Source organism: Bacillus rossius, chromosome 10, assembly GCF_032445375.1.
Source record: "Bacillus rossius redtenbacheri isolate Brsri chromosome 10, Brsri_v3, whole genome shotgun sequence".
Lineage (NCBI taxonomy): Eukaryota > Metazoa > Arthropoda > Insecta > Phasmatodea > Bacillidae > Bacillus > Bacillus rossius.
The window spans coordinates 7,065,426-7,080,749 of NC_086337.1; the positions used below are offsets into that span (position 1 = coordinate 7,065,426).

Consider the following 15,324-nt stretch of genomic DNA (forward strand, 5'->3'; position numbering starts at 1 on the left):
ATAAATGAGATTGAGGGGTCTCTGACATCGGTGAAGGACAAAACTTCAGCCGGAACCTAGCTGGTGTGTACAAGATTGCATGTTCTTGTGGCAGGGTATATATAAGATAAACTTGCAGACGAATAATTGCAAGGGATAAAGAACATATCAGCGACTATAAACATAAAAACCCACGATTAACTGTAGCAGTACACTCCTAGGAAAACAGCACAGCATTGGTTTAAACCAGTTCCACATTTTAGCCAACATCAGACAATACAAGAAAAGCTGCATTCGAGAATCAGTAGAAATATTAAAACACCCAGCAAACAAAAATAAAGAAGATGGCTACAAATTAAGCAGAATATGGAATCCACTCTTCAGAAAACCTCATAACCTAGCCATGCATCTAACAAAAGACAGGTCACCTCTGGTTGACCAAACAACCCAGCCAATCAGAAGAGAAGAGGCCACTGATTTGCCAGTAACCCCAGCCAACCAATCACCGAAGCCCAGCTCCGATTAGCTAAACCAACATGCAAACTAGACGAAAGGGTCTAAGACTGTGATTGGCCCACATCTGCAGCCAATCGAAAAACACTTCTCTCAGAGTGCATTAAAGACAGAAGAATTTATAATAACCTTAGTAGGAAACTCTACCCTAGAGATGGCGACTGCAATGTCGACCGACACGTTGGTTATATATTCACCTAGGACACGGCTACAACACAGAAACTAAGCTACTTCAACACTCAACAGTGATAGAATATTTGCTTGGATACATTAAAAGTTGTAACACATGTTATTGAATTAAAAATTTATTGTATTCTGATTTCAAAGAGAATCCAGTAAAAAAAATTAAGTTAATTACAAATATTCCCTGATTAGCGCAGTCATCCAAGCTACTGCCTAGCCTGTTTGGTCTTGCCCTCCATGACATAAACCAATTGAAATGAAAATGTAAACCACAAACCACAGTCACAAAGGGCTTGCATGCAGCAGAGAGGATGAATATAATGCTTCGTGCTATTGCAACCAGCACTCAAGCTGTGTGATGTGACCATAAATATCAGTGTAAGCAATCCTGTTTTCCATGAAACAATTGTTTACTTTAAACAACATACATGGGCAATAAACACTATAACAAAATTCACCAACAAGCACCACATTGTTTCCAAATTTAGTGAAACTCAATGTTTATCATCTTTAATGATTACTCTTATCAACTTTTATCATACAGAGAAACTTTGTTATTAGAAAACCCTGTTTACACAAAACTGCCTTTTATACAAATCTTTTACAGTCCTTAGAAAAATTAGGAGATACAATGCTAAAGTAGTTTGTTTATAATAAAATAAAGTTATTAGATAAAACATAGAGTCATGAATCCCAAACGGGAAAAATAAACATGTTAGAATTGATAATAAATACAACAGAGTATCATGAAAAGAAACAATGTGATGTTTTATTTGAAATAATTCTTATTGAATCTGCTTGTCTCAGTGTAAGTTGGGAAAAATCGTTAATAAAGTAAATTTTCTTACAAAATGATGTTATTGGACCTTGTAGGTTTTTTCCTACTGAAAACTTGATGCCACAATGGTAATAAATGTCTCTTAGAGTAGTACAGTGCAAGAAAGTTTTTATGGACTATGGTGTACATAAACTAAAATTTTATTTTACTAAAACAATAAATGTTCATTTGAAGCTGCAGAAAATAAATTGCAAGTTTTCTTTAAGATCATTCTAATTTTTACAATGGTTATGTAAGTGGAAAAGTATTTGAAATTTCAGTTGACTTTCTAAAGAATTTATATAAACTTTGGTGATTACATAGGTTTTTTTTGTTATGACTTGCTTTGTGCCGGCAGCAAGAAGACATTTATGAGTGTGACGTCATCGCTAAACAAGAATCTTCCCTTCTTCCTCCTCTCCTTCTTATTGCCCCCTCCCTGGTGGTCTGTACTGCCTCCCCTCATTTTCCCCTACTCCAGTCTTCTCTCTGCGCATGCGCTCTAGCGGCCGGTCGCCCTGCTAGTTGCAACGGCTGTCTGATGTTCTTATTAGTTTAGGTTTGAATGAGGTAACATGTAATTAATTGGTTTGCAGGTAGTTCCGTGTCCGACGTGTGTGGGCAGCACGAAAGTTAGGGTATGTGATTAAAGTTGGATTAGCCTTTTTCCTAAATTTGTTTTTTGGATTCCCTTTGGAAATTTTGTTTGGCTTACCATTAATTATATCGTGTAGGAATCATTTGTGTGCAATAATGTAGCTCAGTCGTTTTGGTGGGCTGTGTTGCCTTTGGGCTTTGCCCAGTATTATCAAGTTTTTTTTAAGGTCAACTTTAATTTTCACAAGTGGTCGGTGCATGGCACTCTCTATGTTAAAAGGAGTTAAGATAAATGTCACTAGGAATTCAATGCTGTAACAGTAACTGTGTATGTGTTGCTTTGACCGACTCCGCGGGGTCGTAAAATATGTTTAGTAATTAAATTGCTTTTTATAGTTTTATTGTATTGCAGTTTGTACTTCACGGAATAGAGTAATGTGATTGTACTTACGAAGGTTCGTGAATCCATGACTTGGTTAGGTTAGGTAGTCATGTACAAAGTTTGTTGTAACCTTTGTCAGATGCGGTAATTGTATCAGGCTTCTCCCTTTTGGTATAGCAGTTACGCCTTAATTGATTTTGGTCATTATTTTCATAAACTTTGTACCTTTATGTGTTACTTCAGACTTATCGCTGTCAGTTTCAAAGTTGCATGTTACTTGTTTTGAAAATAAACTGTTATTTGTTGACCGAAATTGTGTAAATTCCTTGGAAAGTATTATTTTTTGTAAGAGTTCACATGTCTTTCATTAGGCACCTTGCTTCATCAATGCTCATGATCTATTGCAGTGTTCTATTAAATTAATTGGTAAATACTTGTACTAATCCCCGAGGTTGGTACAGCTTAATCAATAATAATCTTTAGTGTAAAAAATATAGTCCCTTAAAGTTTTAAGTTCATAAAACTAGTGTTTTCATTAACACAAAAAAAATCAATACCTAGTGCCATTGATGTACCCACTCTTGAGTTTCTTCATTGTTGTTATCATAGCCAGTGGAATCTTCCCTTGATCTAGAACAACCAAAGACCTTGTAACATATTCCATTGCAGCGTAGAGGCTTCACATGTTGCAGAGGTGAACTAAGAATTCTTGTTGCAAGCTAAGGAATGAAACATGGTCACTGCACAGTTGGTGGTGGTTGGAGCGGCCCCCCACACCTCCCCCCTAGTCCCCCGCCACGTGGGCTTAGGGTCATAAACATAAATATAAGCATATCTAGCAGAATATATCAAGTACATATATAATAAGGTAATAAAACGTACAAACAAAAAACCTTACAAAAACCAAAAATTACAAATACAGACTAGTTAACTATACTAACACAACTAGAAAGTATTTTAAATCGACATATAATTATACATTTAGAAATATTAAAAATTAAAAAAAAAAAGTCGCACATTTACTGGACTTGTGAGAGGAGTAAGTGGAGTAATTAACTTCTAGGTTTCATGATTTGTTTACTCTGATTCGAGATGAGTCTATAGATCAAAGTAATATAGTTGTGGAGAGTGCAAAAAGTTTGAAGTAAACAAGTATTCAATTGAGGAATTTTTAGCCCAGTATTTCGAGGAAATATGTAGAACAAATATTCTGGAATGTTAAGTGACTATTAAGCAAGCATCCATTGTCTCATATGTTCAGTTTCTGGCACAACAAAAGAAGAGAAGAAAAAAATGATAATTTTAGTATCACATTCACAGTGCACGACGCTATATTTTGAAATTCATAAAGCAAATAAAAATGAGAATGTTCACACCACTCATCCAATTAATATACCAAAGTTTCAATATTATTAACCAGTTCTGAAGGTGTTCTCCAAGGAGCAGATCTGAACAGCGAACACTCCATCTACTGGCAGCAAACACTGACTAATCAATGAAGCCAACTAAGAGAACTTTGGTGGCAGGCTAGAGTTCAGCAATACTCTGGACATGAAAGAACAGAAACGAGTCAACAACCTGTGCGACTACCAATTCAGTATTACATCTATTGCATCAAACATGGCTACGCTATTTTGTAAGTGTGTAAATGGATTCTGCATGATAACTGTCTTGTAGAACTTTTGAAGAATGGCCAGATTCTTCTAGTCCGTTCTTACTCCACCTCCCTACCTTCCCCTCCCTTCACTCGCCCTCCCCTCCTTTTCTTCCTCTCCCCTTCCCCTCCCTCCTTCCTCCTCCTCCGACCTTCCAGATTCTTCCGGCCTTCTAAACCTTCCTTGCCTCCCCTTCCCCCCTCTCCTCTCTTCCCCTCGTCCCGCCCACTTGTTTACCGTGAGTTAGCAGGCCACTTCACTCGTCTGTCGGCCGGCAGCGGTCCTGGTTCTCGTCGCCCCTGTGTCTGGTAAGGCGTATTTGCAGGCGTGCTCGGCCATGCCCATTTGTTTTGCGCTGTTCGCCCTGCGGCCGAATCTGCGTTGATTAATTTTGTTGCTTGGCCACTTGTTTGGCAGCATGATTCAGGCCTTTTGCCCTTTTTGATTCGTCATATCGTGTTTTTATTGGATTGTTTCCACGCCTTGCCAGGTACACAGGGGCGACTCGTAATTATGATTTGTCTTGCCCCACCTGGTTCAACTCTGCGCTACTCTGCTCAGGCAGCTAATCACTTTGTACTTGTGTTTCATGAACATCTGAACATCATGAGTGGCTCAACTGTTTCCTGGATCTACCGCCTCCACCGGGATGAACTGATCCAATATCTGGAGGAGAACCAGCTCCAGGTGGAAGATGGGGACACCGTGGCAGCGATGCGTACCAAGCTCGTTAAATTCATGCGCAGCTCGGGTGAGCTCCCGGCTGGCGACGGCGCGGCACGGTCAACACTGGACGTGAGTGAAAGTTCGTCAGACCCCTTCGCTCAAAAAGTGTTCTTTTCTGTCCTGAAGTCCTTACCCACCCTTGATGGTACCGATCCCAAACACATCTTAGAATTTTTCTGTGAGGCCGATCATGTCGCCAGGTTAGCCCTGGTACCCCCTGACGCCCTTTTAAAGGCCTTGCTGACAAAGTGTTGTGGTGTTTATGTGACAAAACTTACAGATATTATCGTTCAAATTGGGGACTTGTGAGCCTTCAAACTAGCTGTTCTTCATGATGTATGCCCTCCTCGCGTCATGGATGCTTGTAAGCGTGATCTAGTGTTTCGCTTCCAGCGACCTGACGAGCCTGTGTCTCAATTTATTGATAGCGTTTTGGCCTTTGCTACTGTGTTAGAGATTGACACTCCTGAAGCTGAGCACGTGCAGCTTATTTTAGGAAATTTTGGCCCTCATGTTTTTAGTTTGTGTAGTATGCTTTCCCCATCTACTACTTTCAAGTCTCTGCGTGCATGGGGCAGCGAGGTCGAGGCGCATCTCATGGCTATCAGTAAATATGAATCAGAATTTCCCTCCACAGTAAGGACGGGCTCAGGGACACGTACACATGAGTTGGGTAAACACAGAGTGAGTATGATTTCTGATCCTAGTGCTTCGAGCACTCAGAGTCAGGTCCCTGCATTACATAAGGTTAATGGGCCATCATCTTATAGCGCGCCTAGGCGCGGCTCCAGTAATGTAACTCCTCCTCGCAATAAGAAGCAGCCCTTGGTCATTCCTCAGTCCGCCCATACACGCGCTCGGTGCACGAACTGTTGTGTCTTTGGACACATTACCGAGGATTGCACCCAGCCACGTGTAGACATTAATAGCCGGCAGTGCTTCTCCTGCAAAGCCTTGGGGCATTATAGAGTCAATTGCCCTTTAAACTCCGCATGACGGGGCGGAAAAGAGGCCGGCTCTGTCGTCTTAAAAGAAAAACCTCTTCTTCATTTTTGCATTTCTTGTCTGTGTCCATCGGCGATCGGTTGTTTCTTGCCCTTGTGGATACTGGTGCTTCCCGCTCAGTGATTAGTGAAACTTTTTTGCAACAATTGCTTAGTCTCTTTCCAGCTCTATCTTCCCGTGTCTCCTCAGAGGACTATGCTAATATTTGTGTTGCTAATGGTGAGTGTCTACGCTCGTGCAAATCAGTTGTCATACATTTCAAGATCAAGCATTTCTCGTGGGATTGGAGATTCATAGTTATCCCCGGTGTCTCGCCTAATTTTATTGTCGGCCTTGATTTTTTGAGTAAAACCCGCTGCGTTTTAGATTTATATCGCCGCGAGCTTTCATTTGCCTTTGCCCCTTCTTGTAAAATAGCTCTGAGAATTCAGAATAACAGTTATATTGTTTTACAGTGTAGTGGGTCTTGTCACCCCGATCGGGAGCAAGCTCTTTCAGCCATTAGACAGAAATTTGCGGATGTTATCACTCCCAAATTAGGAAAATGTGACATCCTTCCTTACAAGTTTTACTTAAAAGATGAAAATCCTGTACGTAGCAGGTATCATAAGGTCTCTCCACCTAAGCTTCAGGCTATGCGAGACATTATTGACAAGCTCTTGACAGCTGGAGTCATTTCACCCTCAACATCTGACTTTAGCACTCCAACTTTTTTGGTTCGCAAAAAAGACGGTATAAGCTGGCGCATGGTCCACAATTATATTCCTTTGAACCAGAAGATCGCCAAGGATGATGAGTACTCACTCCCCATGGTTGAAAGTGCTCTTCAGCATTTAGGAAAAGCGAACTACTTTTCAGTTATTGATCTTAACCAGAGCTTCCATCAATGTCTCTTGGACCCTAGTTGTCTTAAGTATACGGCTTTCACAACCCCATTTGGACATTTTGAATTCAACCGCATTCCCATGGGAGTCAGCTTCGGTAGTCAGGCGATGAGTAGAGTTTTGGATCATGTTCTCTCTGATCTTAAGTACAAATGTGTATTCAATTACATTGATGATATCATCATTTATAGTACCAGCTTTGAAGATATCATCATTTATAGTACCAGCTTTGAAGAGCATCTTAATCACCTCTCAGAAGTTCTTACCCGTTTGCATTCTGCTCACTTAAGGCTAAGATCCTGAGTTTCTCGCTAGCGGACAAAGACACGCGTAGTTATCTTTGTCCTCAACAGAGCGCACTAGCAGTACGGTTGAACGATGTAGCGACGCGCGGAAAAAGGAGGGGGGTGGGCAAGAGGACGCTGTTCTCAGAATTCTTATCGACCAGCGGGGTGTCATGTTTACGACCGGTCTGGGAGAGGGGGGTGGGGAAGGGTGTACTCTTCCTCGGCTAGCATTAGATTTCCAATCCCTTTGCCTATCTGTCCCTTTCCCATACACCCATCCAAGACTACTCGATCCTCAACAAAGCGCAAGAGAATAAATATTACTATTTTTGGTACATTTCAGTTAGAAACCCGTACGTAACCGAGTGCAACCCAAGGTAATTATAATAAATATTAATTTGGTGCACTACACATATACGATATACAAATTGTATGTTTTTTACTGCGGTGATTATGTGGCCAAAACTATCAAGATTTGGTCTCTTTTCCAAGAACGCTTGTTCACAGCTAACCGCTACATTCAAATAAGTTGGCCAGTAATGTAGTTTTCCTGCCCCCGTAAAAAAAAATAATAATTTTTAACTGTGTACTACAAAGGTTTTGCGCTCCTACAAATTTTATTTCTTTACACATTTTGTCACAGGTGTGTGCGTATGTGTATTACACAAACAGTTGAACGTTGACCATCTAATAGCATGACGTTATGTTGCAAAGCGGTATTATTTGCTATATTTGATATCTCATTAGGACTGTATTTTTTTTGCAACTATATATACAGGTGAACTTTTTATACTATCGGAGAATATTTTGTAGCTGAATATCTGTCTTCAAAATATTGCAGGTTATTGCATTAATTTTAGTGTTTTAAATGTATTATGTTTTTAAGCATGTATACATGAGGCTAGAGCTAGAAAAATGTTTGGTTTCCGTTTTTAGCTGACCTGCAGCTTATGGCTTTTGATTACACTTCCTTTTTTTATATGTGATGTTTAAAAACGATGTTATTTGTAAATGTCCTGGCATTCGTACTTCTTGTAAAAAAACATAATCATATTTTCGAAAAATAAGCTATCATTTAGTAATTTATTATTGCAATATAAATACGTGTGTATGCCAGTCGCGTCTGGCGAAATGAGGAGCTCCTTCACGCTATCCCTACTGGTGACGTCAAGCATCACTGGTAGTTCGTCTTTTATGTATGAACTGGAAGTCAAAGAGGCTCGAAATAAACATCAGTTGTAACTAATAATAATAATTTAATTCTGAAAGGGCCACATACTCGGAAGAATCGCCTTCTCTACGCAATCAAACGTGTTGGAAGTAAAATATCTAAGGAGTAGGCTACACGTGATAGGTTGTATAAGAATATTTCGGAGGGAGCTAACCAAAGGATATTTTATCAAGCATACAGATAAATTGATATTTTAAGAGTAGTAATTCCCCCCCCCCCCCCCCCCCCCAACACCACCCACAAACTGACGGATTTATTGACACATCCGTACATAAAAAAACACTGCTCCACAATCTGCACCTGAATCGTCTTAGTGGGGAAAAGGTGTACATAAATTACGATCACTGACTGAGGTTATACAGAAGGTAATCAACCAGAGTAAGTGATTAGGAGCAAGGAATACTAATCCAATAAATATGTCATTGATATAATTTTATGATAATTTTTACTCACGTTTTAGAATTTGATATTGCTGAATAGCAAATTTACATTTTAAAATATTGTACCAATGAAAAATTGCGAACCAATAAATATTTTTTGCTGAGTGTATAATTTGATTATGTCTTAAGACAAATAGAAACTAGATATTATGAGTACAAAATATTTGTAAGTAATAAAAATTTAGATAATAAAATACTTACATTCATACAAAATACAAATATTTTTTCTTGGATATACAAGTATAACTTCAATTCATTTTCGGCCAACGAACATAAAGTTATGCTTTGGGCCCTGATAATAAATAATACCTACATAATTACATTTTCACTTTTCACCAAAAGTACATGAGGTACAAAAGTCAACAAACCTTAAAACACAATAAAAAATATACCCGGTATACATTATATTTTAATACAAACACCAATACAATACTAATTTTAACTGAACATTTTTTGGAGGTATGCATAATTTTATTAAAATTAATCAGAAAGTAATGCAGTTACATGTTTACAACCTTGCGTACTTCACTTGCCTTTGACGAATCCGGATATGTTCAATGTTTAGCCAGCCGAAAAGGATGTTTGGATTTTATTTTTAAACACATGTGAAATTAGTCCTTTCTTTTAACACTTCATCGCTGTCACGTGAATTTAAGGCATCTTACATTATTATTGTACTTTAGTTGTGTAGTAACGATCGGTAGGCTAAATATATACATGTGTTTGTTGAAACTTCGTTTTAAACATCCATGAATTAATTTTGTCAATTTATTTATTGATACCAGTAAAATACAAAATAAATGATATTTATTTTACGACCTCTTAAATTATTTAAATGATATATAAAATATGACCAAATTTTTTTCAAATGAAGACGTATTTTCAACTGGAAGTACGCGAGAATTACACAGATTCATTTACTTGCGTATTGCATAGCATACTTCACGTCCATTTCTGAGAGCCTTGCGAAGTCACTTCCAAAGTATCTACAAGTATATTCTTCAGGCGAATTCGGACACGGCATTATAATCTTCCATTATATCTAGAAGACGTGTTCTTACATTTGCTTGGAGTTTTCAATTATTTTTTTGAAATAATAAAGGCAATTTTAAAGTTTAACTCCATTTCAGAAACACTTACGCAATATATTTGGTGGTTCTCTGCAAGTGTATTTTGTGTTTTATTCTATTTCGATAATGAAGTCAATCTGAATTTATTGCCTTTTTTTTCAGATTTGTTTATACATTAGATGTATTTAAATATAAAAATGTATGTAACAGGATGAATCTTATATGGTTTGAACAGTTATCTATAATGACTTAGTTGGTTTGTTCATTAAAAGCCTTTCATTTTTACTGTTCAAGTTGGATTCCTTTATAACTCAAAATAAATTATCACGTAACTAAAAAAATGAATAAAAGAGCAAACTTCTGTTAGTATAAAGGTGTTAATTTTATGAACATAATGTAATACAATTTGTTCTCTAGATAAGTAGATTTAGAAGTAAGACTTCATATATAAGTCGTTACCGTGGTACGACTTCCGGAAAAGTTTTACACACACACACACACACACACACACACACACACACACACACACACACACACACACACACACACACACACACACACACACACACACACACACACACACACACACACACACACACACACACACACACACACACACACACACACACACACACACACACTCACACTCACACTCACACTCACACTCACACTCACACTCACACTCACACTCACACACACACACACACACACACACACACACACACACACACACACACACACACACACACACACACACACACACACACACACACACACACACACACACACACACACACACACACACACACACACACACACACACACACACACACACACACACACACACACACACACACACACACACACACACACACACACACACACACACACACACACACACACACACACACACACACACACACACACACACACACACACACACACACACACACACACACACACACACACACACACACACACACACACACACACACACACACACACACACACACACACACACACACACACACACACACACACACACACACACACACACACACACACACACACACACACACACACACACACACACACACACACACACACACACACACACACACACACACACACACACACACACACACACACACACACACACACACACACACACACACACACACACACACACACACACACACACACACACACACACACACACACACACACACACACACACACACACACACACACACACACACACACACACACACACACACACACACACACACACACACACACACACACACACACACACACACACACACACACACACACACACACACACACACACACACACACACACACACACACACACACACACACACACACACACACACACACACACACACACACACACACACACACACACACACACACATTACAGAAGGTACCGGAGCTTGCAGGTTGCGCAGTAAGTAATTGTATTGTTTGCGAGAGTTCTCTGTTGGCAGTTATACCTATGATATATGTTTGATGTTCTGTTTCCAACTCATCGTTAAAACTAAATTTTACAGACTGAATATTATCCTTTGATTTAAAATCTAAGTTATTTACAGTGTTTAAAATATGTTTTCTTGCGTTTAAGAATATTTCGTATTGTTTGTATGATGTTTGAGTTACCCGCAAAGATAATGAGATAGTTATTTTATACTGATTCTTTCGCGGTTTTTTTTTTAATTTTAGTCTTGACAATAGGGAATGAATTATTCAGGCTGTGCTAAATAGATAGCTTATGCTTTATGTCATTAAGATCAAACTCTTCTGTTTTTGTGCATTGTATAGTATTCCTAGTTTAGTTAATTTATCCAACAATATATTTATACAGTCAAGGGCTTAGATGCTTTATAAAAAAAAACTCAAGTGATTCATAATCAGTTGCCGTGTATAGATATAATTTGTAGAAAATAAGCAGTATATGTTTTACTGCTTAGAGTTGATATAAAACCATTTATAAAATTTGAAAGTATTTTGTACTTTTCATACTTAAAATTATCATGCAATGTTCAAATATTTTTTGATATAAGTAAGGACACATGTATAAAGCGAATACATGTCGTGTCAGGCTATTTCACACATAACTGTAGTTTTTTTCTTAGAGGTTTGGCGAATTGCGGGCGTGCAGCAGTACGGTAACTACGTCCTCATTGGCCCCGTCAAGTGCGGGAAAACAGCCTTCACCGACCACAGCCAATAATTACAAGAAAAATCTACAGTGTTTTGTAAAATACCTTGACACAAAATGTATTCGCGAAATACAGGTTTCCCTATAGATATAAGACGTAATTGCTCTCTGACGATAATTTTCTTTACTGGTATTTGGCAGGAGAATAGTTTTTGTAGTCTTGTGATATCCATTCTGAAAGAATTCCAATAATGGAATATGTGTTTATTATAATTAATGGAGAAGTGTATATACTATTAGCAAATGGATCATTAAAAATGTGAAAATAAATTATAAAAAATTACAATTTAGTCTACTGCACATAAATCACAGATTTAAAAAAACCAAATTTACTATAACATTCAAAATATTACAGAGCGTGCCATGTAAAAAACACGGACGCATGTTGTTGTCTAAATGAAATAAATAAAATACAAGTCTGCGGCTTTAAATATCAAAGAAATAAAATGTTTCATAAATATTCAACGCTTGTAAGGGTACAACCATACATTACACTGATAGGACTATTTTTTCTAGTACATCATACTGATTCCTAACCAGACACACATATATAAACAATTTGTGTTACACTTCAATTAATTTGGCCATGAATTAAACCTGATAAATAAACAATGCAAACAAGCGAAACTCTACAGAGTATCGTCAAATAAAACCTGGGCCAAAAGTAAATCAATATTTTAGTGCTCAATACAATTCGAAAGAAATGGAAGATTTTTTGTAGTATTATAAATGATCATACAAGGATTGCTGATTTGGTTTTGTATTAATTTTGAGCGTAAAACTACCCCGAAAATAATGAATAAATTTTTCAGTTAAGCTACATATAAACTGAACTGGTTTGCTAGCTGTCTTGCCATCGTAAACATGACTACGAGTCTGATTGGCCATGTTGGTGATAGGCACGATTTTCAAGGCAGTCTCCCGATATCTCCCGATATTATATGAAATGTGTTTTATTTTTATACAAAATGAAGCACGAATATGTTTTATATTTCTTGTGTGAGATACCAGTTGCAAAGACTTTGCAGTTTGATTTTATGGGTAGTGAATCAATGGTATAAAATAACTTCATTTATATTTTCCCGATAACATCTTTTTGACATTAGTATAATTGAATCACTCGCCAAGCAGAGAACCTTATTTTTTGTAGTCACGAAAAAAATTGTTTGTATTCAATATCAGCTAATAACTTACTATTGCTTATGCCATCAAATACATTTACAGTACTGTTCAATTTGTACAAGCATGAGAAGTAAACAATAATTTCTGCAACAACGTTCTTCCGAAAGAAGGTATAAACCGATTTTAAAGGTGCGTCCCTATTTCTTAATTTTATTTTTTTATTAATTAGAAAATAAAAATCGGTACTTTTCCGAATTTACTCATTGAGGCTGCGACCCAAGTTTCAAGTTTCCAGCCCTTTTGGTAGTGGGTTGGAATTTTTATAGGCCAGAGTGTGAGCGAGTGAATTACTTTTTGCATATTCGATCAATTCAAAACTTAGGCAATAAAGTTTAATTATAACAATTTCACGTAAGCTAGAAAGCTCAAAGGCTGGTAAAACAATAGAATTTCATTTCATATAATTCTAGATCAATTTCATCTAAGTATAACACACCCATTTAAACACATTTTATATACATAATAATTTTACTTCAGCAAGGTCTTCGGTTTCTTGTAACACAAATAAAATTACCTAAAAAAATTACTGGACATACTTACAAAAGTTTTTAGATTGTAATATTTGCCAAATAATTTAAATAAATCTAACTGAAAATGTAAGAACACAATATAAAGGTCTTTAAAATTGTATTTTGTAAAATTACCTGAATGTTTATTTGCTAAAACTCCTCATTTCACTTGTTCAAAAGTATTTACATGTATACATATGCGTGCGTGTGTGCGCGCACTTGGAACTTATGTTTCTTTGATAATTTATAGTTGCAAATAATGTAGCGGAAGTTAAATTGAAAAAAATATATTTCTTTCTGGCCAATATTTGTTTACAAACATAATTTTACATGACCCCAGAAGAAAAAAAAAAAGAATCGCCACTGCTTTGTAATTGTGTTTCTAACGAACTTGTGTAACTAACGAAAATGTTTAACTGCTCAAGGTTAGTGGTACAATAAATGCTTGGGTAGTGAAAAATCTATTGTTAAAAACCAAAGGTAATTTTAAACGACTTTTAGTTAACCATTGTTCAACGACAGCATCAAGAGATTGGCCCTTATTTTTGTATTGTTATATACATAACTAAATCATTACGGGAGGAAGTTGCCATAGGCGGCTGGTCCTTCAGTTACTATTTTTTTTTAAACATCTCTATAGAGTTGCAATAGTAACTATTAATATTTTGATCATAACTCATTTATGTAACATTACACCCAGAGGTATAGCCCATTCTACTAGAGCTAAAGTCGAGGTACAAATATAATTAAAGAAACACAATTAAATAAATATAACTAAAGTAATATAATTAAATAAATTTATAGAAAATCATTGTCATTTTGCAAATAATTTTTTTTTACAATAATTGAAATATTCTAATAAAATCTTAAACATTATTTATTTGTCTTGAATGTACGATTCTTGAATAGAAGTATAAATAATAATTTAATAATTTAAATTGATTTTGGAAGTTATATTATTATATGAAACCATTTTGCTATTATTGTAATACACCGTGATTGCAGGATTCATTCATGTGTTAAGGTAAAGAGTCATATCAAAATACATAATGAAGTCACTAAGATAATATGTGAAATAATGTTGTAATAAAATGTAATGTGCGACGTTCACGTAGATGCCCGTAAACGAAACAGGTTAGATATTATAATCATATTTAGCACTTTAGTATTTCCAAAATAAGTTTTTTTTTTAAGACGCCTAACTATTATAATAAATCTCTATCTACTAAAACAATTCAGTAATTGTAGTTAGATGATTTTAAATAAAAAATATTCTATGAATAAATTTGTCACGACAAGTGAAGCACATTAATAATAATTTACATCACTGAAAAGCTGACAAATATAATTATAGAAATTGTCGACAACGTGAGACGGTTTTCAATTCATTGATTACTATTGTTGTGTTTTGACCGTTTCGAAGCGATAATATTCCCGCCTGAACTCCTGCGATATTAGAGCCATCTAGTGAGTAAACTCGGAACTAATCGGAGCTCTAGCGGCAAACTGTTGAACTCGTTCCTTTCATCAGCGGCAAGTGACAGTTAAATCACAGTATTTAATACTCAGATTATTTAAATTCTGTACGTTGTATTAAAAAAATTACTAGACAGAATTGTTCA

At 36.6% G+C, this 15,324-nt stretch overlaps 1 protein-coding gene across 1 annotated transcript in view; it reads right to left on the bottom strand.

Annotated features, from left to right (window-relative positions):
* LOC134535751 (probable phosphorylase b kinase regulatory subunit alpha) overlaps nucleotides 1–15,324 on the bottom strand; it is a 582,726-nt gene that overhangs the window by 301,542 nt on the left and 265,860 nt on the right. Inside the window, exon 12 of the mRNA XM_063374982.1 lies at nucleotides 3,029–3,101. Within this exon, the coding sequence (XP_063231052.1) occupies nucleotides 3,029–3,101 (73 nt within the window). The remainder of the gene's footprint in view (nucleotides 1–3,028; nucleotides 3,102–15,324) is intronic.